The 25,324-nt window shown below is 45.2% G+C and overlaps 1 protein-coding gene across 7 annotated transcripts in view; it reads left to right on the forward strand.

Moving 5' to 3' along the window:
- The window catches only part of LOC102166310 (uncharacterized), a 671,646-nt gene that overhangs the window by 202,290 nt on the left and 444,032 nt on the right, over positions 1 to 25,324 (forward strand). Inside the window, exon 4 of one of the 7 annotated variants that reach the window (XR_014817236.1) lies at positions 3,140 to 3,544. The exons of 3 other annotated variants lie outside the window; for them this stretch is intronic. Coding sequence is in view for 1 of the 4 variants with exons in the window: in XM_084979029.1 (XP_084835155.1) it covers positions 19,857 to 19,922 (66 nt within the window). In the remaining 3 variants the exon portion in view is untranslated. Of the gene's footprint in view, positions 1 to 3,139; positions 5,771 to 19,675; positions 19,923 to 25,324 lie in introns of those variants that run through there. 3 more of the 7 variants (XR_014817243.1, XR_014817239.1, XM_084979029.1) reach the window with 3 other exon arrangements.

Raw genomic sequence — 25,324 nt, forward strand, 5'->3', positions numbered from 1 at the left:
CCCACCCCCAGGGCCGTTTCCTCTGACAGTGGCAACCACCAGTTTGTCCTCTGTATCTTTGAGTCTGTTTGATTTGTAATATTTGCTCATTTGTTTTTTTATTTAGATTCCACGTTTAAGTGATATCGTATGGTATTTTTCTTTCCTTGTCTGACTTATGTTGTCACAAATGACAAGGTTTTATTTTTTATTTTTATTTATTTTTTGTCTTTTTAGGGCTCCACCAGTGGCATATGGAGGTTCCCAGGCTAGGGGTCAAATCGGAGCTGTAGCTGCTGACTTATGCCACAGCCACAGCAACACTAGATCTGAGCCTTGTCTGTGACCTACACCACAGCTCACAGCAACATTGGATCCTTAACCCAATGAGCAAGGCCAGGGATCGAACCTGCAACCTCATGGTTCCTAGTCAGGTTCCTTAACCACTGCACCACAGTGGGAACTCCATGTTTTGTTCTTTTTCTGAGATTCTATCTTATTTCTTTTTTCTTTTTTTTTTTTTTTTTTGTCTTTTTTTTTTTGAGATTTCTTGGGCCGCTCCCGAAGCATATGGAGGTTCCCAGGCTAGGGGTCGAATCAGAGCTGTAGCCACCGGCCTACGCCAGAGCCACAGCAACTTGGGATCCGAGCCGCATCTGCAACCTACACCACAGTTCATGGCAATGCCGGATCGTTAACCCACTGAGCAAGGGCAGGGACCGAACCCGCAACCTCATGGTTCCTAGTCGGATTCGTTAACCACTGCGCCACGACGGGAACTCCTATCTTATTTCTTTATTGGAAGATACTCCCTTGTCTCCTCTTTCTGTTTTCTGTGTTCATTCTCTGTGTTGGGTCAGTTACACTCCCCAGTCTCGGGGAACTGGACTATGTAGGGTCATCCTGGCGAATCCAGCAGCTCACTCCCTCTGGTCTCCAGGTCTGTGTGCTCTCGAGTTGCCCCTATGTGGGCTGCTTGTGCCCTTCTGTTGTGGTGGGGAGGCCGACTCCTGTGATTGCACAGGTAGGTTTGACTGCCCCCAGTCCAGTTGGATGCAAGGCCCTCTCTCATGTGGGGATGGTGGGCCGACCGAGAAGCGAGGTAAGCTTTCTGTGTGGTTGGCTGCGTGCTCGGAAATGGGTTGCTGCCAGCTCCTTGTGGGTGGAGCTGGTTCCCTGAGCAGTTGTCTGTGTGGCCCCAGGGCCTTGCGCTGGCCAGCCCATGGGCAGAGACACCCCCAATGCTCATAGACAAGCAGGAGGATCCAAAGTGGCGCTTGCTAGCCCGGTGTTACCAGGGTAGAATAAGCTCTTTAAATGGCTCGGCCAGCATCTGCGTCCCCCAGGGGGAGTCCCAGGCGGCTCCTGTCTCTCTGGGGTCAAGATCAAGATCAGCACGGGCATCTGACCCAAGCTCCTTTCCACCTGCTGCCTCTCCACTGGGACTCCAGACATTTGAGATTTTGTACATGCTCTTAGGGATGAAGTGTCTGTTTCCCATAGCCCCTGGCTCTCCCGGACCTAAGTCTCATTGGCTTCCAGTGAGATGTTCTGGGGGCTCGTCCTCCTGGTGCAGGACCCCTGGGCTGAGGAGCCCAGCGTGGGCCGGGCCCCTTGCTCCCTGGAGAGGTCTTTGAATGGGATGTTGGTCCCATGTGTGGGTCACGGACCCCAGGGGGTATTGCTCCTGCCTGTATTGTGTCTCTCTGCTCCTCCTAGTCACCTCGTTGGAGTTCCTTCTTCATGTTCTTGGGGGTGGAAGATCTTTGCTGTGGGTCTTGAGGTCATTCTCATAGATACTTGTTCTGTAAGAGCTGTGGTTTGGGTGTGGCGTGGCAGGAGCTCAGCGTCTTCCTCCTCAGACGCCTTGGCCATCCCTCCCACTCATTCAGATTTTAAAGAATTTCTTCTTGAGCCACTTTTGTGTGCAAGGCGCTGCCCTTAAAGCTGCACGTGTAAGAGGCGAACAGTGTCTTCCTTATGGGAGATCAGGAATTATTTAGAAGACAGCATATTGTTTTCTTAATGAAAATACAAGTTCTGAAAACATCATTCCAAACACACGCACACATGCACAGCCATACCTGTGTGCCAAACAGATTGCAGCAAACTTTCAAACAGACTATAAAGTGGTTTTCATTTACCAAAACTCTCTTTCAGAGTTTATGATACATAGCCGCAACATTTCCATGACATGAATCAAATGGCATGATTTTCCAAGCTGCAGCCTAAAAACAGAAACCTGCGGTTAGGACCAAGAATGAGAGTCCTCCAGCTCACTTAGGCATCTAGACTCGAAACTTAGCCCAGACAAATAGCGTACCACAAGCAAGACCCATTCAGAAATGAGCATCGTACAGACGCAGTCCTGTTCCAAGTGTGGCAAAGGATCAGGAAGTCGGGAGATTTGCTCTTGGAGTCTTACTGAGCTTGAGATGAAAAGCCAATTGAGGAAACCTGGCAGAGAAGACAGTGGGCACTGATTCAGAGGAGGAACTCTATTTTTGCCCTTATGTCATCTTCTGTTCATGAAAATTCCTTTCAGAAGATGTTCCAGAACGATTAGCAGTGCCCCGCGGCCTCACTCCCGGCAGCTCCTCCATCTGGACCCTTGGGGCTGCCTGGAGAACGGGTCATAGGAGGCCATCCCTTGGCAGGTTCTTAAAAGTGGAACTGGGGAAAGCCGATGCAGGGTTGGAGCAAGATGTTCCTAAAATGTGGGGTGTAGGGCTTACAGTGTGTCAGCCCGGTGTTTCCTGGCATGATTTCAGAGAGGGGGGAGGCAGTCTGCAGAGAAAAAGACAAAACAGGGAGGCCATCGTGGAGAAGAGCGTGGGGGAGGGCAGGCTGGTGGTGGTGGAGTTCCCTCTGGTTCTGCTGTTGGCCGAAGCGCCGTCTTACACCGCCCTGCCCCACTGTCCCATGCGACACACACCTTCCTCAGGTTCTCTCCTTGAAAAGCCCAATCTGATCTGGGTTTCTATCCCTTATAACCGAGGATCCAAAGTATTTTATGTTCACCCAGTTCTCCCCTATTATTTGGGTGTGAAATTAGCATCAAATAAATATTGGGGTGGTCACGGCGATGACTTGGGCTTATCACATGCCCGGCACTCACTGTTCTTTGAACTTTGTTTATATTAACTCATTCCATCCTCAGATGATCCGGTGACGATCCCGCGGTATTGCCTCCACTTTGCACCCGAGGGGCAGCGAGATGAAAGAAGCCGTCCCAGTTTCTATGTAGGTACTGGCGCCGTGATGCTGCAACACGGCGCTCTCTGCCTCTGACTGCTGTGCCTCTTTCCTTTGCCACCATCCCTCTGTCCCCTGGTGACTGCGATGTCATCGCACAATTGCGAAGTGAGCAGATGGAACAAAAGTGCCTGTTCTAGAAGCAGTTGCCCCTTTCGTCAGTTCAGGTCTGTGACCACCACCTGGCTTCTCTCCTCTACATTTATGAACTCTGTCCTTCCTCACCCAACAACATTTGGATCAGACTGTTCAATCCGGGAGGCAGAAGGTAAATCTGGCACAAGAACGGACTCTGGAAGCAGTGCCAAGGGTGAGTATCCCCAGATTTTAAGGTCAGCTCATCACCTCGGAAATAAACTTTAGTGGAAGATAATGTTCTCAGAGTGTCTGGGATGGGTCTGTTCTAGATGAAGACATTTCCCCAATTATTTGCAGATATCTTAGCCTCTCGAAAAGCCCCCCCACACACACGGTTATTCACCCCCCCCATCGACAACTAGGAATTGTCACAGATTGTCACAAGCCATGCATCATCGGAGATTTGCTGCGATGTCACTGCCGTCTTCCAGTAAAATCTGTGTGATATTGTCTGCATCTTGTGGCCAGGCCTTTGGTGGTCTGATGAATTTCATCATTACTATATGATGTTCCCTGTGCTAATCATAAGGTCATTTTAAAAATATATGATCATGAAAGACTGGTTTCAAACAGTTCTGTTCCTTGAATACTCAAGTGTTGAGGCTCCAGGTAGGATTTCTTATCTTCATGTTGTCACTGAGGATGCGGTGGCTGAGCAGGTTTCCTTTGGAAGTGATCTTGAGAGGGCGTGTGTGTGAGAGGTGGAGGTGATACTAAGGTTAGTACTTGTTGAGTGAATTACTTTATGACCTATTGTGTAAGGGGCCTGATTTTCCTGGGAACTTCTGTTTCTTGAAACGCTTGTCAAACTATTAGTGCCTTCTTGTTCTAAAACGTCATGATCAGAGTATAGTGATTTCTTATGCATGCGTATTTTCTAAAGAGTTGCTTTTGATTTTTAAAGACTGCGGAGACATCTGTTGAGCCCCTTGTGCCAGTCATACAAGACTAAGAATTTTTACCGTAAAGTTATATGAGAGTCTCCCCATAATGAGAGGAGTCACTCATAGGATTGGTTGCCTTAGCAAAAAGGTTGAAAAGCAGTTGTTTAGGGAATCAATGATTCCTAATCAAAACTGGATGGTAAGGCCCTTGCTGAAATTTAATTAAGGCATTCAGAGGGGAAGCCTGAGTTAAATATCATTTGTATGAAAGAATCTGTAATTATCTAGACGCCTAATTGAAGAAAGCATTTTTGAATAAGCAGAGTGCAGACAGGGTCAAGGAAGCCTTTGGGGGCGTGTGTGCGTTCACGATCTCGACTGAGCTGTTGGATTCTTGGTTGCATAAATGTGTCAAAACACACAAACACACCTAAGTGTAAATTTTACTTTACAGCTGCACACAGCTTATTGTGTGTCAGCTGAACCTCCATAAAGCTGTTAAAGACGAAAAATAGTAAGGACCCAGTCACGGTGAATACAACGCTCGCCGGTGAGCCCTGTCCACGCGGCTTCCCTCCGCGCCCAGCCTGCGAGGTGATCCGGCCGCATCACACAAGGAAGACCTTCAGTAGCCCCAGCGAAGAACGTGTGATAAATGCAATGGGGGCTCCTCCCTCCAGCGGGATTCTTAGAACCATGGCCCATGAGTCCTGGGGGGAAATGAGAGGTCCTTTCATTCTCTGGGGAGATAGAGTTAAAGCTTTTAGCGGCTCGTCCCAGGGAGCACAGCTGTTGATTGAAAAGTAAAGGAAGCAGGTGATTTTGGAGGCGAGGTCAGCGGGCCACCTTGAAGGCTGGCCCGGCTTGAGCACCTGTCGCTGTGGGGAAGGGCCTTGCGCCAAAAGAGGCAGGCGGCCAGGCACAGAAGCAAAAAGAATGGAACGTGTGTGGATGAGACTTTGAGTGAAAATACGGACCACCGAGAACAACAGGGAGAGAGACACTTGGAAACGTTTCTTTTTTAATGAAAGAGTCACGAACTTCTTTCTACACCAGGATTCAGCAGGCTGGACAGTTGTTCTCCCGACAAAGATCACTTTCTACGCAAGCATCCTTGTTGCTAAATACCATGTGCAGGGGTGTCTGTACCTAGGAGGAGAATTTTTTTTAAAAAAATTAAAATATAGTTGATTTACAAGGTTGCGCCAATTTCTAGGGAGCTTGTTTCTTTTACTTGAATAAACCAAGTTGAAATGTATTATGTAATACTTGCATAAATATTTGATATAAAAACCTAAATATACTTCCATGTGCACTTATATGACTATAAATATATTTTTTAAAGGACTGAAAGGATTTACATGGAATTGGTTACTTCTGAGGAAGAGGGGGAATTGGATGGGGGTCGCAAAATCTGCATTCAGAAATGTTGCAACACAGAGAATGTCTTCATGTGTTTACTGTGTATTTAAAAATAAGTTTTACAACGTTGCAAGTAAAAAGGATATTGTGAGTAACAGACTAAATATTTTAGTGCCTTGCAGCCTAGAAATGGAAAACTCAGAAGCAAGCATATTCAAATTCTATTATAAATGGATTAGTTAATAAAAGGAATTATAAGTAATTTTTACGAAATCCCAAAATATACAAGAAAGGAGAGAGAATCTGGAATGATGATATACACGTCTTCATCTAGTGGAGAATAAGCTGATCTAACTAATTTTATACAGTGGCCAGGCCAGCGCAGGCTGAAAACACAAATGAGTGTGCTGAGGATTTAGAGAAATCATCCTTAGAGGGAAGGGCCCTACGGGCTTATAACGGAAAGTAGTGAGGTTTGGGCTGAGCTGCCGGCTCGTGGGGTTTTTATCAAAGAAGGTAATGTTTTCAGAGCTACAACCCTGAGTTACATGCTCTCTGAGTATTTGCCAGGACGAGTTTATCTGGGTTCTTCAGGTGTGACCTTGTAGGCTTTTCCAGTTGGTCTGTCTCCTCTGCCCTAAAAGAGTAGGGGATTCGGTTTCCCCTTTTGGAAGCTCTGAGCGTGGCCCTTTTGCCTTGCATCCGCCTCTCTGATTAGCTGGCCGCCTGGGACGGAACCTGCCCTTCCTGTGGTTTCAGCACATGTAGTCCTCATTGTTCCCATAGCTCTTAGTGTCTTTAAAGGTATGATTTTTTTGGGTAATTTATTCGGCTTTTTCTAATGGTTGCAAGAGTTGCCTGCCTGACCTACCACATCTTTCCTGGAATGGAAGTCCTGTTGCTGAGCCTCTGATGTGAAGTATTTCACACATGATTTTTGTTTGCTCGAAACTGAGAACACAGTCACGTGGCCTGTGGGTTGAACTTGCTTGCAAAGAATGTGTTTTTGACGTCATGTTTCTCCTAGGGCTGGGTCCTTACTCTGCTGGGGGCCTGCCTTCTCTGTGCCACAGACCCCACCAGACCCCAGGCCCCCGTGGTGTTGGACCTGCTGAGCCACAGCCTCTCAGAACTGCCTGGACCCTGAAATCACCCGAGTCTGTCATCTTCATCTACTCTAGTCCTGGGAAGAAGAGGATCCCTGCTGGCTTTGTTTCAGCATCTTTGCGGGGCTGATCCTGTCCTCTTGGAACGCCTGGAATGTTGTCAGCATGGCCCGTCGCCATAGAGACTTTCTGGTTTCTGTTCTGAAGATTATCCAGAGGGGCGTTGAGAATGTATTTCTTTTTAATCCACCCGTTCTCTCTCTCAACCTGTAAACTCTTTGTTCGAATTTAGTGCCAGGGAAGATTCTTTTTCTTTAAAGAGTTGGCATGTTTTTCCCTGTAATGGTATAATGGTAGCCACACAATTGATTATTCTTCCTGTCTGTCTGTCTATCTATCTATCTGTCTGTCTGTCTACCATGTATTAGATCTTAGTATGAGGGTTCTACTTTTCATAGTTTTTTTTTTTTGTAAGCTATTTTAAATTCTTTTGGAAAAAGGAGGGGTCTAAGTCGTTTGACACATAAAAGTGATTTTTGTATTTAAACATTACGTTTATTGAAATAATTTTGAGTGTGCTTAACATGCAGAGCAACCATCATGAATATTTTAAAATGCTAGTCAATAGAAAGTTCTCTTAAGGCTTTTATTTAATTCTCTTGAATTCTGCTCACATATATAAATACTTTGTCATTCCTGAGGCAAATTGTATTCTTAAAACAAAACACACAGAGCCACCATTTATCATCTGTTTCTCTCCGAATGCATCATTCTGCTCATTCTTCAGAATAGTTTTGGGAGATAGAAAATATCCCTAAGAAAATGGAGAGAAAATTGCATAGCATGTCTCAGAGTTCAGGGCTCCACGGTTTGTCCTATTACATTTTTAAATGGGGCCAAGATTATTCACTATTTATACCTTTGTGGATAGACAGAAATTGCTTTCTGTCATCATTTGTTCAGAAACAGAAGACATCTGGTAGTCGATTGTGCTGAAATCACTTGGCTGGGAAAAAAAGAAAAAAATTATGCATTTAATAGCCTGCCAGATGGTCGACAAAGAATGCCTTAACTGATTTGTGGGACAGTTTTTCCTAAGTGCTCGGCTGTTCCCGAGAACAGCATGCTCACGTGAGCAGAGAGCTTCAAACCAGAAATGTAGCCATACTGCAGAGACCTGGTAGGTGTTTTGAAACTTTTCGGTCCTGAGCCGATTCACTGTGGAGCACACGCAGGTTTTCTGGGTGAAGCGGGCGGCCGAGTGCTTGAGATTTTAAATCCCGGCTCTTGATATACTGGATTGTGACCAAATTTTAAATAGCCAGTCTTCCCAGATTTCACGCTCGCCCGAAAGGGAATGCGATCTGAGACTGAACGAGACAGGTGTGAGTATCCACATCCACGGCCCTTTTAGATTCTTTTGAGATCGAGGGCCGTCTTTGTGTGAAACCTGGGCTCTTCACCTGGGATGCGTTTCAAAGGGAGGCTCGGGTTACCGATAAGCTGCTGTTTTCCTTCATCTTGGCAGGAGCTTAAAAAGCGCTACCTTGTTGCTCTTTTTGAAAACCCTGAGTCTAGGCAGTGTGTGCTGGGTTTCCACCTGCCTGGATTTCAGCTACGCGGGAAGCTTCGCCAGGCAAACACAGACCTGTTCTGCCACCTTCTCTATCACACAAGCCAGAGAGGCGGGCTTTGGAGTCAGAGCCAGGACCCGGTCTTGTCCTGTCGGTTACTGTTGTGGGCTCTGGGGAAACGACCTAGTCCCTCTAAATTTTAGTTTTGAGTAGAGTTGTTCTGAGGATCAAATGAGAAAGTACTTTGTTAAATATTCAGAAACAGCAAGAGTCATGATGATAATAATTATCTGCCTCCACGATAAACACCCAGCCTTCCCTGTTTACCTTCTCTTCTAAAATGCATACATATTTCTATTCTTTTGGGGTTTTTTAGGGTCAAATGTGTGGCATATGGAAGTTCCCAAGGTAGGGGTTGAGTTGGAGCTGCGGCTGCCAGTCTACACCACAGCCACAGCAACTCAGCATCTGAGCCGCGCCCGTGACCTACACTGCAGCTCACGGCAACGCCAGATCCTTCACTCCCCGAGCAAGGCCAGGGATCAAACCCGCATCCTCATGGATCGTAGTCGGGTTCGTGACTGCTGAGCCACAACGGAACTCCAAAAAATGCACACGTATTTCTGCCAGTGATCCTCTAAATATGGTTTCTCCCTCCTATCTGAATCTCTTCCATGAACACAGATTTCAGGGTCTGTCCTGTCTTTGTCATTAAACGCTGTGTCTATCTTAGCGTGGGCTGCCATGCCAGATATCAGAGACTGGTGGCTTGAAGAATAGGCATTTACTTGCTCATAGTTCTAGAGACGGATGTCAGAGATTGGGGTGCAAACGTGATTGGTTTCTAGCGAGGGCTTCCTCCCTGGGTTGACAGACTGCCACCTTCTCAGCATCCTAATAAGGCAGAGAATGAGCAGAGCAAGCTGCATGGCCTCCTTTCCTATACGGGCACTAATCCCATTATGAGGGCCGCACCCTCATGACCTCACCTAAACCTCATTACCTCCCAGAGGCCATCTGGAGTACGCCCGTTAGGGTGGGCATCTTCAGCAGGGCCATTGTCCCTTCACTCTGTAAGTTCTCAGTGCTCAGTGCAGTGCTTCTCAGGGAACAAGAAGTCCTACTGTACAGTTGACTAATTAAGTGACCTGTTCGACTTCCCCCAGTGACCCAGGAGCTCTGCTAGTGTGAGCTGCAGACACTCCAAGTCTGAAAAATCCCGGGGTCCCAGGATCACCAGATAAAAATAAGAGACAGCGGCACTCCTGTTCCCAGGAAGAGTAGCACTTTCTGTGGTGGCACTTCGGGGAGATGGTTCTACTCTGGGCAGTAGAGCGTGGTGGCTGAAAACACAGACTCCAGAGTTCAGGTGGCCTGAGTTTAAATGCCACCTCTGCCACTTTCGAGCTATGTGAACTTAGGCCTCAATTCTCCCATCTTTAAAGTGAGCATAATGATAGCAGCTTTCTCCCAGGGGGATTGTGGCGATTCTATGATGCATGAGTACGCAGAGCGGTCTCTGATGCACAGTAAGTTCTGTATAAGTCTAAGCCGTTGTTAGTGTATGTTCAGAGAGTGTGTGTCCCATTGTCAGCTGGGTGCACCAGAGCCTGGGGTGCTGATGCCAGGCAGAGATGCCTGCCGATGAAGCCCATCCCATTCCCTCCTCAGTCTCTTCGGACAAATGAAAAGGAGGAGACTGGTCTCTAGATGCTAGGATTAAAAGCAGTGTGTGTTCTTTACTTGTGTGTAAGCTGGTGAAGGTATACGTACAACTGATTCCACTTTATCCTACTTCTATGAGTTTTGCCTTTTTTTTTCTTTCTTTTCCAAAGCCGGGCCAATTCTACTTACTGGTGAAAACACAGACTGTTATCATGTTAACATTTTAGGTTGTTAGTCAGCATGCTATGGTCATTTACTTGCAAATGTAAAATTTAGAGGTGGAGAAAAATGCAAAGAATGTGGGCTCTTAAGAACGTCTGTGCTGTACTGACGGGAGCTCTCCTTTTTCAGTGAATATGTGCATGACTAGGAAGGTGGCAGTAAAGGCTGGTTGCCGTTCCCTAGGCTGATTCCTGTATCTAGTTGGCAGAATCTGTACACTGTGATCACATTTCTAAGAACCACCACTGCCCTTCAGTGGCCCTGCAAAGGACCTTTCCTTGATAAACAGTCATCATGTGCAGGGATTATGATTATATGTATAGTCTTTGAAACAGATACTTCAGCTGTGCCAGGGTACCTGCTCAGGATGTAGGGAATGGATTTTACTCTGCTCCTCTTATATCTGTTGGCGTTTAGTTGTTACCTGAGGGACAGAGGGAGAAACGGTGAATCCATCTGTAGCCATAAACTGACATAAAGTCGGGCCGTTTCCTCTGAGGAAAGGGGCCCACACGGACACCTTGCTTTGGAATCCAAAGTTGTCAAACATTTTTAATTACTTCGGGCGGCCGTCACTTTAGCTTGCTTGTGGGGAAGAGCAGCGATGCTCCTGAAGGCATTCGTCCCACTGGAACAGGTGTGTCTCCAGGATGAGGCGCTGTCTCGGGGCTGGAGGTTCAGAAGTACTGCTTGTGAGACTGCGATGCAGCTGGCAGCGCACAGGTCTAGTCAGAGCACTCACCCAGAGCAGTGAGCAGTGTCTGTGTTGCCGAGTCAAAGACCTTGCCCCTTTGACGCTCAAGCCCGTTTTGTCACGGAGCGCCTCCGCGCCAAGCCTAAGGAAGTGCATTTGTCCAACTTTCAGGAGTTGTGCTGTCTAAGGAGGCCATTCGGAGTTGTACCCCAGCTGTGGCGGAGGCCGTGGGGACCCCAGATTCGGCAACTGTGGCACCAGACACAACAGGAGCTTGTTTTAATCTTGAAGAAGAGGAGTGCTGTGATTCTCACTTAAGTTCATGTTTTGTGCATGTGAAAATTTTGGGAAGAAGTCAGGCATGACTATGCCTTATGGAGAGTTTGGCCTGGTCCCAGTTCTCAGTCATGAAGCTACAGGCACTCGGGGATCTGTTGGAGCAGTAACGTGGCATTTTCTGATCAATGGGCCATTAAAAATTAGGCAGGTTATTGATAGTTCGGCGTATTTGTCGTAGGTTTCCAGTATGCAGTGTTTTTCTTAATTTTATGATTGTGCCACTTCGCTAAGATTTAAGTACTGTAACTTATGCAAAGGAGAAAGAGCTTTTATTGAATTAGTGCCCCGATAATTATGATGTTGAAGTTAATGTTCTCTGAGGAAATAATTGTCTCAGTAAGCACTCCTCTCATGTTGTCTGTTTATTAAGACACACTGTGTCCTTTGAAACTGATTTATTAAAAAAACACATTGCACCCAACAAACAAAAGCTCAAGACCAGATTGCTTCGCTGATTAATTCTACCAAACATCTAAAAAAGAACCAATACCAATCCTTCTCAAACTCTTCCAAAAAATAGAAGGGAATATTTCCAAACTCATTTCACAAGGAAGGCCAGCATTACCCTGACACCAAAACTAGATACTACATGGAAATAAAATTATAGGCCAACATCCTGACGAACATTGATGCAAAAATCCTCAACAAAATATCAGTAAAACGAATTCAACAGTACATTAAAGGGATCATACACCACGACCAGATCGGATTCATTCCAGGGACACAAGCGTAGTTCCACATCTGCACATCAGTGGGATATACCACATGAACAAAACGAAGGATACAAATTATATGATCATCCCAGTAAATACAAAAAAAAAAAAAAGCATTTGATAAAATTCAGCATCCATTCATGACGACAAAAATCTCAACAAAGTAGGCATGGAGGTAATGCACCTTAGGATAATAAAGACCATGTGTGTAGGTGATGTCGTATCCAACATTGAAAAGCTGAAAGCAGTTCCCCTAAGGCCAAGAACAAGACAAGGATGCCCACTCTTCCACTTTTATTCAGCATAACATTGGAAGTCTTATCCATAACAAACAGGCAAGAAAAAGAAATAAAGTCATCCAAATTGGAAAGAAAGAAGTAAAACTGTCTCTCTTTGTAGATGCCATAATATTATAGATAGAAAAATCCTAAAGACTTCACACACACACACACACACACACACACACACACACGCACGCACACACGCACACAAACCTGTTGGAACTAATAAACACATTCAGTAAAGTTGGAAGATACAAAATCTATTTATAAAAATTAGTTGCATTTCTACACTCTAATAAAGAACCAATTCCATTTACAGTTGTATCTAAAAAAATAAAATACCTAGATAGAGAGTTAACCAAAGAGTGAAAGACTTGTATGCTGATAACCCAAGATACCAGTGAAAGAAATTGAAGAAGACACACATAAATGAAAATACTCTGTGCTCATGGATTGGAAGAATTGATATTGGTAAAGTGTCCCTACTGCCAAAAGTAATCTACGGATTCAATGGAATCATTACCAAGATCCCAGTAGTGGGAGTTCCCACTGTGGTGCAGCAGAAACAAACCTGACTTGTATCCATGAGGATGTGAGTTCAATCCCTGGCCTCGCTCAGTGGGTTAAGGATCTGGCATTACTGTGAGCTGTGGTGTAGGCTGCATGTGTTGCTATGGCTGTGGTGCAGCCGGCAGCTACAGCTCTGATTCAACCCCTGGCCTGGGACCTTCGATAGGCCACTGCAGGTGTGGCCCTAAAAAAGACAAAAAATAAAATAAAATAAAGAAGACCTGCAGATGGTGAACAGGTACCTGAAAAAGAGCTCACCATCCCTAGTTATCTTCTCACCTGTTAGAATGGCTATTGTCAAAAAGACAAGAAATAGGAGATGTTGACAAAGGGTTGGAAAAACGGGGAGGGACCCTTGGGCGCTGTTGGTGGGAATGTAAATGGGTGTAGTCATTATGGAGAACAGGATGGAGTTTTCTCAGAAAACTAAACACGGAGGTGCCTTGTGATTCTGCCATTCCACTTGCAGGTATTTATCCAAAGGAAGCCAGACGTCACCTTGAAAACACAATTGTACCTCTGTGTTCACTGCAACATTGTTTGTAATAGCTGACACATGGAAACGACTTAATTGTCCACTGAAGGGTGAATGAATAAAGAAAATAACAGAAAATTATTTTGCCATAAAAAAGAAGAAAATCCTGCCACCTGCGACAATGTGAATGTTTAGCCTTGTGCACACGAGGCTAAATGAAATAAGTCAAACAGAAAAGGGCAAATACCAGAAGATCTCACTTACATGTGGAATCTAAAAACAACCCAAAAGTCTGAACTCACAGAGATTGGTAGTTGCTGGAGGTGGAGGGTGGAGGGTTGGGCAAAATGGGCTTAGAGTGGACAAAAGGTGCCAACCTCCAGTTATAAGAGAAATAAATCCTGTAATTTACAGCATGGAGACTAGTTAACAATACTATTGTATGTATTTGAAAGTTGCTAACTCTGTGTGGTGATGGATGTTAACTAGATTTATTCAGGTATTCATTTCTATATATATATATATACATATATATATATATATATATCAAATAACTATGTTGTATACTTAAAACTAATGCACTGCGGTAAAAGAGTCATATCCCATTCTAAAAAAATCCACATGCCACCTCTCAATGTCTTGATCCCTTTTCAAGGCTAGTGACTAATAGCCATTGGTGCTGGCACAAAGCTAAAGGGAAATTGTAAAAATGAAAACATGACCCTGGCATTGATTGCTAAGTGTGAAAAACATGCTAGGAAGGAAATCATTCCTTTTTTTAGAGCATTCATTTAGGCTCTGACCCAGTCTTCTGATCTGACTTTTCAAACAGAACCTGCGCCAAGGGTAACCCCCACTTCCTCCTTTGTGAGATGGGTTTTCTCCGTAGGCCCTTTACTTCTCTTAGAGGAATTTCCTGAGTAGTGCCTAGACTGCTCTTCAAATGAAAATGAAGTTAGAAAAGTTTCCGGAGAGGAGTTCCACAAACATCACCCTGAATAAGCACCCAGTTGTGCTTACTGCGTGAGAAAAAAATGTCTCGCAGACCTAGACTCAGGGTACCACTTACCATAGAGCTACTGAATCTTTGGGAAAAGCATTTTGGAGGGCACTCGGTCTACCAGGATGATGGAGCCTCATGAAGCATCTATTAGGTCCAGCACACAGACAGCCACGTGATTGCTTTTGTCCCCCCCTTTCCCATGCAGGGGACACGTAGGTGTTGGCTTATTTAAACAACCAGACCATCTGTGAGCCCACAGGGTGGCATGGATTTGACCTCCTCCAGTGTGCAAGCTCAGCCACCTGGAACATAACCTGAATCTGATCTTACACACGTTTTATGGCAAGATCTGTGGACTAGAAATGAAAAAGATCCATGCCCCTCATCAAGGAACACAAACACCTGGCTGTCAGCTGGGCGCCACCACTGTCTCAGACCTGGGTGGTTGTAGAGTACAGATGATGGTAGGAGAACACGTGTGAATTTCAGTCTCTTTTCTGTGACCACCGTGAAAAATCTTGAAGCAAACATTTATCTTTTCGGAAATAAACTGAAACAACCTAAGGTCAAAGAGTGAAGAGAAATCCTCGTTTTCTCTCTAGGGTCTTAGCGTGGATGCAACATGGGGCCACCCTGGCAGGGAGGCTGGGCTCCAGGGAGACAGACCCAGCGTGCTGTCTCACACACACCGGGCACCCCTGTCCCCCCGTATAACCTGATAGGTTAGGACTCGTGCAGTTACAACTCTCATTTACTAAATTGTTGCGTACCTATACTGTGCTGGTCACTGTTCCAGGGGTCAGGGAGCACAGTGAACGAGTCTCACCTTCACAGGTGGTGAGACAGACGCTAAGAAAGTCAACACATAAGGAACCATCAGAATGGCCCTAATGCTGTGAAGGAAAGCAAAGGCTTTAAGAGAACAGAGAACCATGCTGGCTGTCATTTTGAATGCAGTGGTCAGGCGCATCCGCTCTGCAGGGGCAGCGCTTGAGCAGAACCCTGGAGAAAGGGACACGGTGGCCACCTACCTGGGGCACAGCATTCCATGCAGAAGGAACAGGGCGTGCAAGGATTGCGTCTGAGGAGCTCGAGGAAATGCAAGGAGGTACCCGGGGTGGTGGCAGAATGATGCGGTGTGACCCATCCCCATCTAAGTCACAGGAGAAGAAGCCACATTCCTTCCCTCAGACCCGAGTGACGTCCGCAGGTCATTTCCTGTTTCTCTCTGGGCGGCTAGTAGACCGTTTTACAAAGAAGCATCTCGCCATTGTAGTCATTTTACTCGTGACGTCAGGGGGGCCGTCGCATTAACTAGTCAGAACAGTCTTGTTACTGGAATCTTCATTTCTCCGTACATCTGGAGGGACCAAGGTACGGAGGCTTTAAGTGACGTCCACTGGAGCAGGTGACTGTTGGAGCCGGGATGGGCCCAGGCGGCCTGACCCTGGAGGTGGCGCGCAGAGCCCTCAGCGCTGGCCTCCCACGCGAGCCTGGGTGAGCCTGGGACCTTCAGCTCTGCCCTTTCTAGATTCTTTCAAGGGGTGTGGATAGACAGGAGGTGTTGGGCCATAGCCTGGACACGGATTCTGGGGGCACTTTCCAGGCTTGGTAATTTTGCTGGGGCTTACTCTCTATATCGTTTCCTGTGGAGAATTAAATTATCAACCTTAGGGAGAGAAATTGACGACTTTTTCTTTTTTCCCGTGAGAACTCTGGCTGCACCTCTGTTTTACATCTCTGTGAAAGGGCCGTGATGTCAGTGCATCCCAGCCTGAATGCGCTTTGACCTGCTTGTGGTCAGAGCAGTGCGCTTCCTTTGGCAGGGTGGGCCCCAAGTGGCAGGCCCCCCGCAGGTGGGTGTTTGCAAGGAAGGATCCAAAACCAGTGCCGGCAAACATCAAAGCTTATCCTGAAAGATACTTGAATCCCAACACAGACGTGAAGCTCAAAGCACCGTTCGGCTCTCTCAACATCAGATCAAGTTAGAAAAGTTAGCCTGCGGGAATTAACTCCACACTGTGTCTATGAGGCAATGCCTGTTGTCACAAGCCGACCTAATGTGTGTGCATGTTTCTGGTGCCGTCAGCCGTGCGGAGAGAACAACAGGAGCGGTGTGTGAGCTCTGGGTGTCCCCTCCTAAGAGTCCTCTCTCTTTCTGGTCCCTACAATGTCTGAGGCAGAAACTCCAGTTTTGAGTGTTGGCAATGCTGCCTGGCTGGGCACTGGGACATGTCTTTAGATAGTGCTCTGTTACTTATTTCCTGAGGAAAGATGCCTTATTTGAGACATCTTTTTAAGAGTCATGATTGTTTTATTTCCCCTTAAAAGAAATAACATCCAGCCTCTTTTCGAATCTAGAGTGCCTTAGGAAGTCACAGTCACTGATTTTGGCAAGCATTCTCCTGTGGTTAGGACTTTTTTTTTTAGGGCTGCACCTGGGGCATGTGGAGGTTCCCAAGCAAGGGGTCAAATCAGAGCTACGGCTGCCGGCCTACACCAGAGCCACAGCAAGGCAGGATTCAAGCCACCTTTGCAACCTCCACCACAGCTCACGGCAACGCTGGATCCTTAACCCACTGAGCAAGGCCAGGGTCGAATCTGCACCCTCCTCGGTTCCTAGTCAGATTCATTTCCGCTGCGCCCCAATGGGAACTCCCTGCTAGGACTTTCCATTCCCTTACTCGGTACTTTCTGACTCGGAAACTGGAAACAACCTGATGGTAAGGACGTGTGTTCTTGAGTCACGCTCTAGCAGTGAGTGGCATACTTAACAGTGAGTGAAGCCTTCGTAGCTGGGGCTAAACTACTTATAGTAGGTGATAAATAAGACAGTTTAAGGGCAGACAAGCACCAAAGATGGATATAGCACGTTTAGCCCATAACAAAGAGCTTTCTTCATAGCAAAGATTCGAGGAAGGCTGTGTCTGGCTTCTTGCCTGTTCCCTCACAGGCATAACAGAGCGGAGACGAGAAACCCAGTATTAATTGCAAGTGACTTTATTTATAGACCATTGGTATTATGTTTCCATTGTTAATTTGGAAGTAGTGATGCTATGGATTCAATAACTTCATTGTTATGTCGCTTTCCCAGTTAGAGGCCTCAAACATTTTGGCTTAATATAGTTAAAGATTAATTGTCATAAATTCCAGGAAGCTGAAGTGATGACTGGTTTCCATCTCCATTACAGTCTGTAGTGTTGAGGTAGAAACTTGAGAAGTTAGTTTTATGAAAGAGGATAAATAAAAACATTAACCCTCTTTAAATATTTGATTGGCAGTCATGTCAACTATTCATGGTGTCCATTAGTTAAGACAGTCTTGTTATTTTTGAATTATCGGATTTTATAAGATTAATGAAAATGTGTAAGAAAATTGAACTATGATGTAGCTTCATGAAATGATGTACTCTCCATCAAGTGTTCCTTTAAATTCTTAAAACAGGACAAGTCTGCCTCAACAAGATAGCATATGCACTTTTCTGAAAGGGGCATTATCATTAGACTTTAAAAAGATACTCAACTAGGAGTCCCCATCGTGGCGCAGTGGAAACGAATCTGACTAGGAACCATGAGGTTGTGGGTTCGATCCCTGGCCTTGCTCAGTGGGTTAAGGATCCGGCGTTGCCATGAGCTGTGGTGTAGGTCGCAGACGCGGCTCGGATCCTGCATTGCTGTGGCTCTGGCGTAGGCTGGCGGCTACAACTCCAATTAGACCCCTAGCCTGGGAACCTCCATATGCTGTGCGTGCAGCCCTAAAAAGACAAAAGACAAAAAAAAAAAAAAAAAAGAGAGACTCAACTATTTAGCTTTTTTTCTGATGGCTATTGTAATACATTAAAATTGATGTAACTTCCTGATACTTGATTTACTCTGTCAGAGTCCCTAGATTCTTTCTTGAATCAGGTGAGAGATAAGTCATGCTCTGCAAAGGGTAGAAGGGCATGTAGATTCTTATTCATAAATATGAGGAAGAATTCATAAAGTGCCGATTTTATTCTCCATAAAGTCAAGAAAATTGATCATTATATTCACACATCAAATAATTGCAGTAAGTTTGCCATACACTTTTCTGTGTTAAAAATGGGTAAATAGAGGTTCCCGTCGTGGCCCAGTGGTTAACGAACTCAATGAGGAACCATGAGGTTGCAGGTTCGGTCCCTGGCCTTGCTCAGTGGGTTAAGGATCTGGTGTTGCCCTGAGCTGTGGTGTAGGTTGCAGATGCTGCTCGGATCTCATGTTGCCGTGGCTGTGGTGTAGGCTGGTGGCTACAGCTCCGATTAGACCCCTAGCCTGGGAACCTCCATATGCCACGGGAGCGGCCCTAGAAAAGGCAAAAAGACAAAGAAAGAAAGCATAATCACTTCTTAGGAAAGTCTCATTGAAGTTCTTCCCTCACATATGCTTGGCAAGCTCAGGCCCCAGGATAAATGGACGTGTAAAACTGAATGAGAAAGAATTTGGGGTACCAGGCTCAGAACCACCAAATCCGCATGGCTACCCCTCCCTGAAGGCCTCTCACTGACGGGCAAGCACCCTGGCCGTCACTGACAGGCCTTCGCTTTTTTCCATTTTACACTCAGATCTGTGCTTCTCTTTATCCACCTCTCGGATGAGAAACGGGAAATCAAAGCAGAGGGAAAGAGGTGCAGAGGCAGGTACGGTGCTTTTCGTGTAGAAGCACCACCTGAGAGCTGAGGGGAGACAAAGGCAAAAGGGTAGTGATAATAACATCTGTCTATCCGTGAGGATATGCGCGGGTCAGCTGCACATCTGTGAGCATTTTAGGTGTCAACTTGACTCACCACGGTACCTAGCTATGTGGGCAAATATTTGTTTCTGGGACGGTATTATTTAGATGACATTAACGTTTAAATCAGTAGATTTGAGTACAGCAGATCACTCTCATGGCGTGGACAGGCCTCGTACAATCATTTGAAGACCTTGAGAGATGAAAAATGGGCATCGGCAGGGGAAGAGGATTCTGCCAGCAGACCGCCTTGCGCCTTGATCTCAGAACTCCTCTCTGGCTCTCCAGCCTGCCCGCCTGCCCATCTGATTTTGGACTTGCCATCTCCCCCCATCACTTGAGCCAATCCCTTAAAATAAATTTCTGTCCCTCTGTCTGCATCTTACACTTGTTGATTCTGTTTCTCTCGAGGCTCTGACCAATTTCCTCCCTCCCTCCTTCCCTCCTTCCTTCCTCCCTTCCTTCCTCTCCTTCTTTCTTCCCCTTTCCTTTCCTTCCATCCACCTACCAACCTACCTACCTCCCGTCGATCTAGCATGTATCTATAGCATCATAAAAACCAAAAAGAGTTCGGGGAAGGTGTCATTCAGCATAGGCTTAACAACGAGAAGGCATCTGAAAGCGCTGCATTGACTCTAAAGCACGACCTGTGCTGTTAACAAACAGGTTCTCCTTGTCTCAGGAGGCTTGGAAATTATCAGTGAGTCAAAAGCGCAGCCTACGAGGCTAATCGTCACAATCAACACCCCGGCCTCTCAAAGGCGTGTAAGTGTCCTTCCCGTTCCCTGCACACGCCCGTCAGGCTGAAGGGAGACTGTGTGCCACCCACGTGTTCTCTCGGGGACCGATGCCTTTTGCTGAGCGCTGCTGCCGTGACTCTGCACCGGGAGCCTCCGCTCGTCTGCTGTCCTGGGTGAGTAACAGGGGAGGGGGGCGGCTCAAGTGGATAAACAGGGGCTCGTGTGGAGGAGCCGGGCCGAGAAGTGGTCTAGGTCCTTTACACTGCATTGCATTGACCAGAAGTTAGTCACCTGGACACTGCAAATGGCGATAGGGGAGGATGCAGTCTTTGCACTTGTCCAGGAAGCAAAGGAAATGTGGGTTGATAAACACAGCGCTGTTTCTCCCACAGACAGTGAAATAGTTGTTGTACATACTCGTGACTCCAGTCCCCGAGAAAAGTCTTAAGTGATCTTTTGAAGAAAAGAAAAGGGCCCCCTTAGACCTCTTCTTAAGGTTAGTAATAAAAATTTTAAATTAAGTATGGGCAGGAGTTCCCCTCGTGGCGCAGTGGTTAACGAATCCGACTAGGAACCTTGAGGTTGTGGGTTCAGTCCCTGCCCTTGCTCAGTGGGTTAAGGATCCAGCGTTGCCGTGAGCTGTGGTATAGGTTGCAGACGCAGCTCGGATCCCGCGTTGCTGTGGTGTAGGCCGGCGGCTACAGCTCCGATTCGACCCCTGGCCTGGGAACCGCCATAGGCTGCAGGAAGCGGCCCTAGAAAAGGCAAAAAGACAAAAAAAAAAAAAAAAAAAAAGAAAATAAATAAAACTAGGTATGGGAATTCCTGTCATAGCTCAGTGGTAAACGAACCTGACTAGTAACCATGAGAATTCGAGTTCGATCCCTGGCCTCAGTCAGTGGGTTAAAGATCTGGCGTTGCTGTGAGCTGTGGTGTGCATCGCAGACACAGGTTGGATCTGGCGTTGCTGTGGCTGTGGTGTAGGCTGACAGCTTCAGCTCCAATCCAACCCCTAGCCGGGGAACCTCCATATGCCACGGGTGTGGCCCTGAATGGACAAAAAGACAAACAACAAACAAACAAACAAAAAAAATTAAGGATGCAGCAGGGAAAAGAAGAACAAAAGGATAGTAAGCAGCACATACATCCTGAAAATATACTCTCTGAGCAAAAATAACTCAAAGACCCCACTTGGCAGCAAAATTCAGTGAATCCGATGAATGAAAAGAAACAAAATGCTACTCTGCTCTTGTAAACATTTGTGTCCATGATAAGAATTTCAGTCTCTCAGAGTCTAAGAATGCTTCTGAAGGGCTGAGGGCACCCATGCCAGCCTTACGTGCCCCAGAGCATACAGAACATGCTCAGAAAATACCCGCCTCTTGGATTAGTGAAAGGTAAGCACTCAGATACCAGCCGCCAACTTTTGCTTCTCTCCCCTCGCAGGTGTCGTCACTATCCAAGAAGCAGGTGCTAACTTTGTTTAGGTTGCTAACCTGGTTGATATTTTTAAAAAAGAATTTCGAGATAAGAAATTACTGGAAAAGAAATATTTCTGTGTACTTATTTCATGGGGCTCCCTTCATAATTGCCTTACTATTCATTTGGTACATGGCTTACTCTTGGGATCTGAAACATTTTGCTCATAGTTGGCTTCTTGTCGTAGAGAACCAAGACAGGAGAAAGGGAGGATTCCATGATTTCACAGTGCATTGCTTTACTTGCCGAAAATGTTGAGATTATGATGCTGGAAAATGTTAGGAAATGTGGGGCAGAGCCTACTTCGGTTACTTCTTGATCCTTGATTTGAATAATGTTGACGTGCATTTCCTAATGCTATTTTCATTGAGATAATATCTTACCAGTCACCAAATCACCTTCCCGTTCTATTAAGTTGCTGAATCCAATGTTGGCAGTGTAATGTTTAGAAAATAGTTAGAATGTAATATTTATCTTTTGCCAAAGTATAGCCATTCAGAAATTTAAAACTATTTACAATTGTTTAAGCTCAAATTATGTTCTAAAGAATTCTATGGTTTACTTGACTCATGAGTCACAGTCTATTTGGATATTTGTTAGAGTGGATTCTAAGAATATGTGGGATTTTTAGCGTCATTTAGTTGAAGAAAATAGTGACAGCCTCAGGGCCTCTAGGGCACAAAGGGTGCCTTTGTGTGAGTTAAAGCCACCTCCTCTGGGCTCTGAAAATCTACGTTCACGTGGCTTGGGGAGTGGGCTCAGGCTGGCTTTCAGCCCCCACTCACTTCCTTGGCTTTGTGCAGAGACAACCTGTAGAACCCTCTGGAGTGGCCCTGACCAGCTGCATTTAGAAATGGAGAAATTCGGGCCCCTTAAACGTCCTCACTATTAGTTGACTGCTTCAACAGAAGGATCATCTTGACATCTTGATCTGAACACGCTGCTTTAACTGTTAATGTGATTTTTTTTTAGGGCCACACCCACAACGTGTGGAAGTTCCCAGACTAGGAGTCAAATCAGAGATGCAGCTGCTGGCCTACACCACAGCCACAGCAACTCAGGATCCAAGCCTCGTCTCTGACCTGCACCGCAGCTCATGGCAATGCCAGATCCCCAATCCACTGAGTGAGGCCAGGGATCGAACCCATGTCCTCATGGGTACTAGTCGGGTTTGTTTCCACTGTGTCAAGTGGGAACGCCCTGTTGATGAGATTTTATTTGCCGTGTTTTAATTTCCAAGATACATGAATGACGTGATAATCAGTTGCGTTATATACAACTATTATAATCAAGAAAGTGAACTAAAAGTGTCCGCGTCTCAGTCTAGTTTTGCTGTTTTTCCTTTAATGATTTGTCCTGTCGACTAATGAATTACACAACGTCAGCTGAGGATTTTGACGCTGGTGGAGCTTTTCTCATCAACATCCATCCTCAGTGACTAGAACATGATGCTAGTGAAGTTTCAGCCTCTTACTTGACCTTGGTGTGGAGGGATGCTCTTCGTTGTTTTCAATAGTCATGGCAGTAAGTTCTTGCTCTAGTCAGTTTGCCAGAGAAATCCTCTGTGGCAATTCAGTATCACTAAGTTATGTTTAGTTTTACTTACAACTAATTTGTTGCACAAGACTTTGTAGATAAATAGCATTGCTCCACATTCTTTCTGTGGCGTGTATGGAACATAAGTCGAGCTGTGAACCAGTGGGTTTGTATTTATTTGTTTAATGTTGGCCTGAAGCCAGAAAGTCATGTATATAAGGTCATAGTAGTAAAAAATGTTTAAAATACAATTTTATCATTCAGTCACTTAGGAAGATTTATTTATTTATTTATTTATTTATTTATTTTTCCGCCATACAGCATGGGGACCAAGTTACACATGCATGTATACATACTTTTTCCTCCCATTGTTGTGTTGCGATGTAAGTATCTAGACATAGTTCTCAACGCTATACAGCAGGATCTCGTTGTAAATCCATTAATAGTTTGCATCTGTTAAACCCAAGGTCCCAATCCCTCCCACTCCCTCCCTTTCCCCCTGGGCAGCCACAAGTCTGTTCTCCAAGTCTATGATTTTCTTTTCTGTTTAAACGTTTGTTTATGCTGTGTATTAGATTCCAGTTATAAATGATATCATATGGTACTTGTCTTTCTCTTTCTGACTTCTTTCACTCAGTATGAGAGTCTCTAGTTCCATCCACGTTGCTGCAAATGGCATTATGCTGTTCTTTTTTTATGGCTGAGTAGTATTCCGTTGTGTATATATACCACATCCAATCGTCTGTTGATGGATATTTGGGTTGTTTCCATGTCTTGGCTATTGTGAATAGTGCTGCGATGAACATGCGGGTGCATGTGTCTTTTTTAAGGCAAGTTTTGTCCGATTTATGCCCAAGAGTGGGACTGCTGTGTAATATGGTAGTTCTATGTATAGATTTCTAAGGTACCTATACACTGTTCTCCATAGTGGCTGTAATTTCTATTTTTGATACCTCTGTTTATTTTTTTATATTGAAATGTAGTTGATTGATATGTTAGTTTCAGGTGTACAGCAAAGTGATTCAGTTTTATCACACTTTTTTTCACATATTTTTCTAGATTCTTTTCATGATAAGTTATTGCCAGATATTGAGTATAGTTTCCTGTGCTATATAGTAGGTCATTGATGTTTATCTCTTTTACATATAGTGGTTGTATATGTCAATCCCCAATCCCCAATTTCTCTCTCTCCATCCCTTTCCCTTTTGATAGCCACAAGTTTGCTTTCTGTCTGTGGGTCTATTTCTATTGTGTAAATAACTTTGAGAAGATGTCTTGGGAATGTACTCTCAATGAATGTTCAAATTTGTGTCGACATTAGTTTAAAAAAAAAAAACAACTCTGCCAAACATGGAAGAGTATGGATTTAGTGGTCTGATTATATCACATTGGCCATAGAGATCCAGACGCTCAATGACCCCGGAAAGTTGCCAGGGAGGATGCTATTCAAGCTGCTTCCAGTATTTCTAAAAGTCTGCCAGCATTGTGTGTTTACCTGCAGTATGATTGTATAGATAACTGAAATGTCAGGCTATTCTCACCTTAATGAAAAATACACCCAGGGACACACACACATTTTCTTTAATATATAGGAAAATAATACATGATTTATTTGACGGATTCAGTGAACAAGAAAACACAATTAGCAGCAAATACTTGGGGTGCAACGGAGGGGACAAATAATAAGAGCGTGCCTTAGAGCGAAATAACTGGGAGCCCCAGTCAAGCCCCTGTTGCAGAGCACACAGCACCATAGCTCTCCTCTTTGGTTACATAAACCTCCTTCAGTCAGACTATTATTTTTGCTTTTGCATTATGTAGACCTATACAAATGACACAGCTTATTTTTCAATTATGTGCTTGTTTTCTACTTAGTTTTTAGGGTATCATTTTCGCCCATTTGGATATGCAGTGTGTTAGTTTGCCGGGGCTGCCATGACAAAGTTCTGATTGGCTTTAAACAACCGAGAAGTTTAATTCTCATAGTTCTAGAGGCTTGAGGTCTAAGATTAAGCTTGGCTTCTTCTGAGGCCTCTTTCCTTGGCTTGCAAATGGCCACAGTGTCCTTCCACGGTCCTTCCTCTGTGACTGCACTTCCCTGGTATCTCTTAGTGTGTCCACAGTTTCTCTTGTATAGGGATATCGGTTAGATTGGATTAAGGCCACTTTGACGTAATCACTTAAATCTCATTTAACTTAATCATCTCTTTAGAGATCCCAGCTGCAAATTCATTCCCATTCTGAGGTCCTAGGGGCTAGGACTTCAACATATGCAGCCCATAATATGCATTACATCTACCTTGATAACTTACTGAGTTAAAGAATTCCATTCAGTATTTACTACGTGACCCTCACAGTGGCATGTTTGTTGTGTGTTACTCTGTGTGTACGTGTGTTTGTTTATGAGAGAGAGAGAGAAGGGAAGAGAAAGGAAAAGAAAAAATGGTTCCTTCTCTTTTCTGGGAAAGGAAGACACGTAAAGATTTCCTTCACTTAAGCCTTCCCAAGACCTCGTTTGTATGTTTTTGCGATCTAAAATCTGCCTGCTATAATGGATTGT

This window comes from Sus scrofa, chromosome 10, assembly GCF_054392235.1.
Source record: "Sus scrofa isolate SSC_HxYL_T2T_F1_AM1 chromosome 10, Sscrofa_HxYL_maternal_Yorkshire_Landrace_v2.0, whole genome shotgun sequence".
NCBI classification, from domain to species: domain Eukaryota; kingdom Metazoa; phylum Chordata; class Mammalia; order Artiodactyla; family Suidae; genus Sus; species Sus scrofa.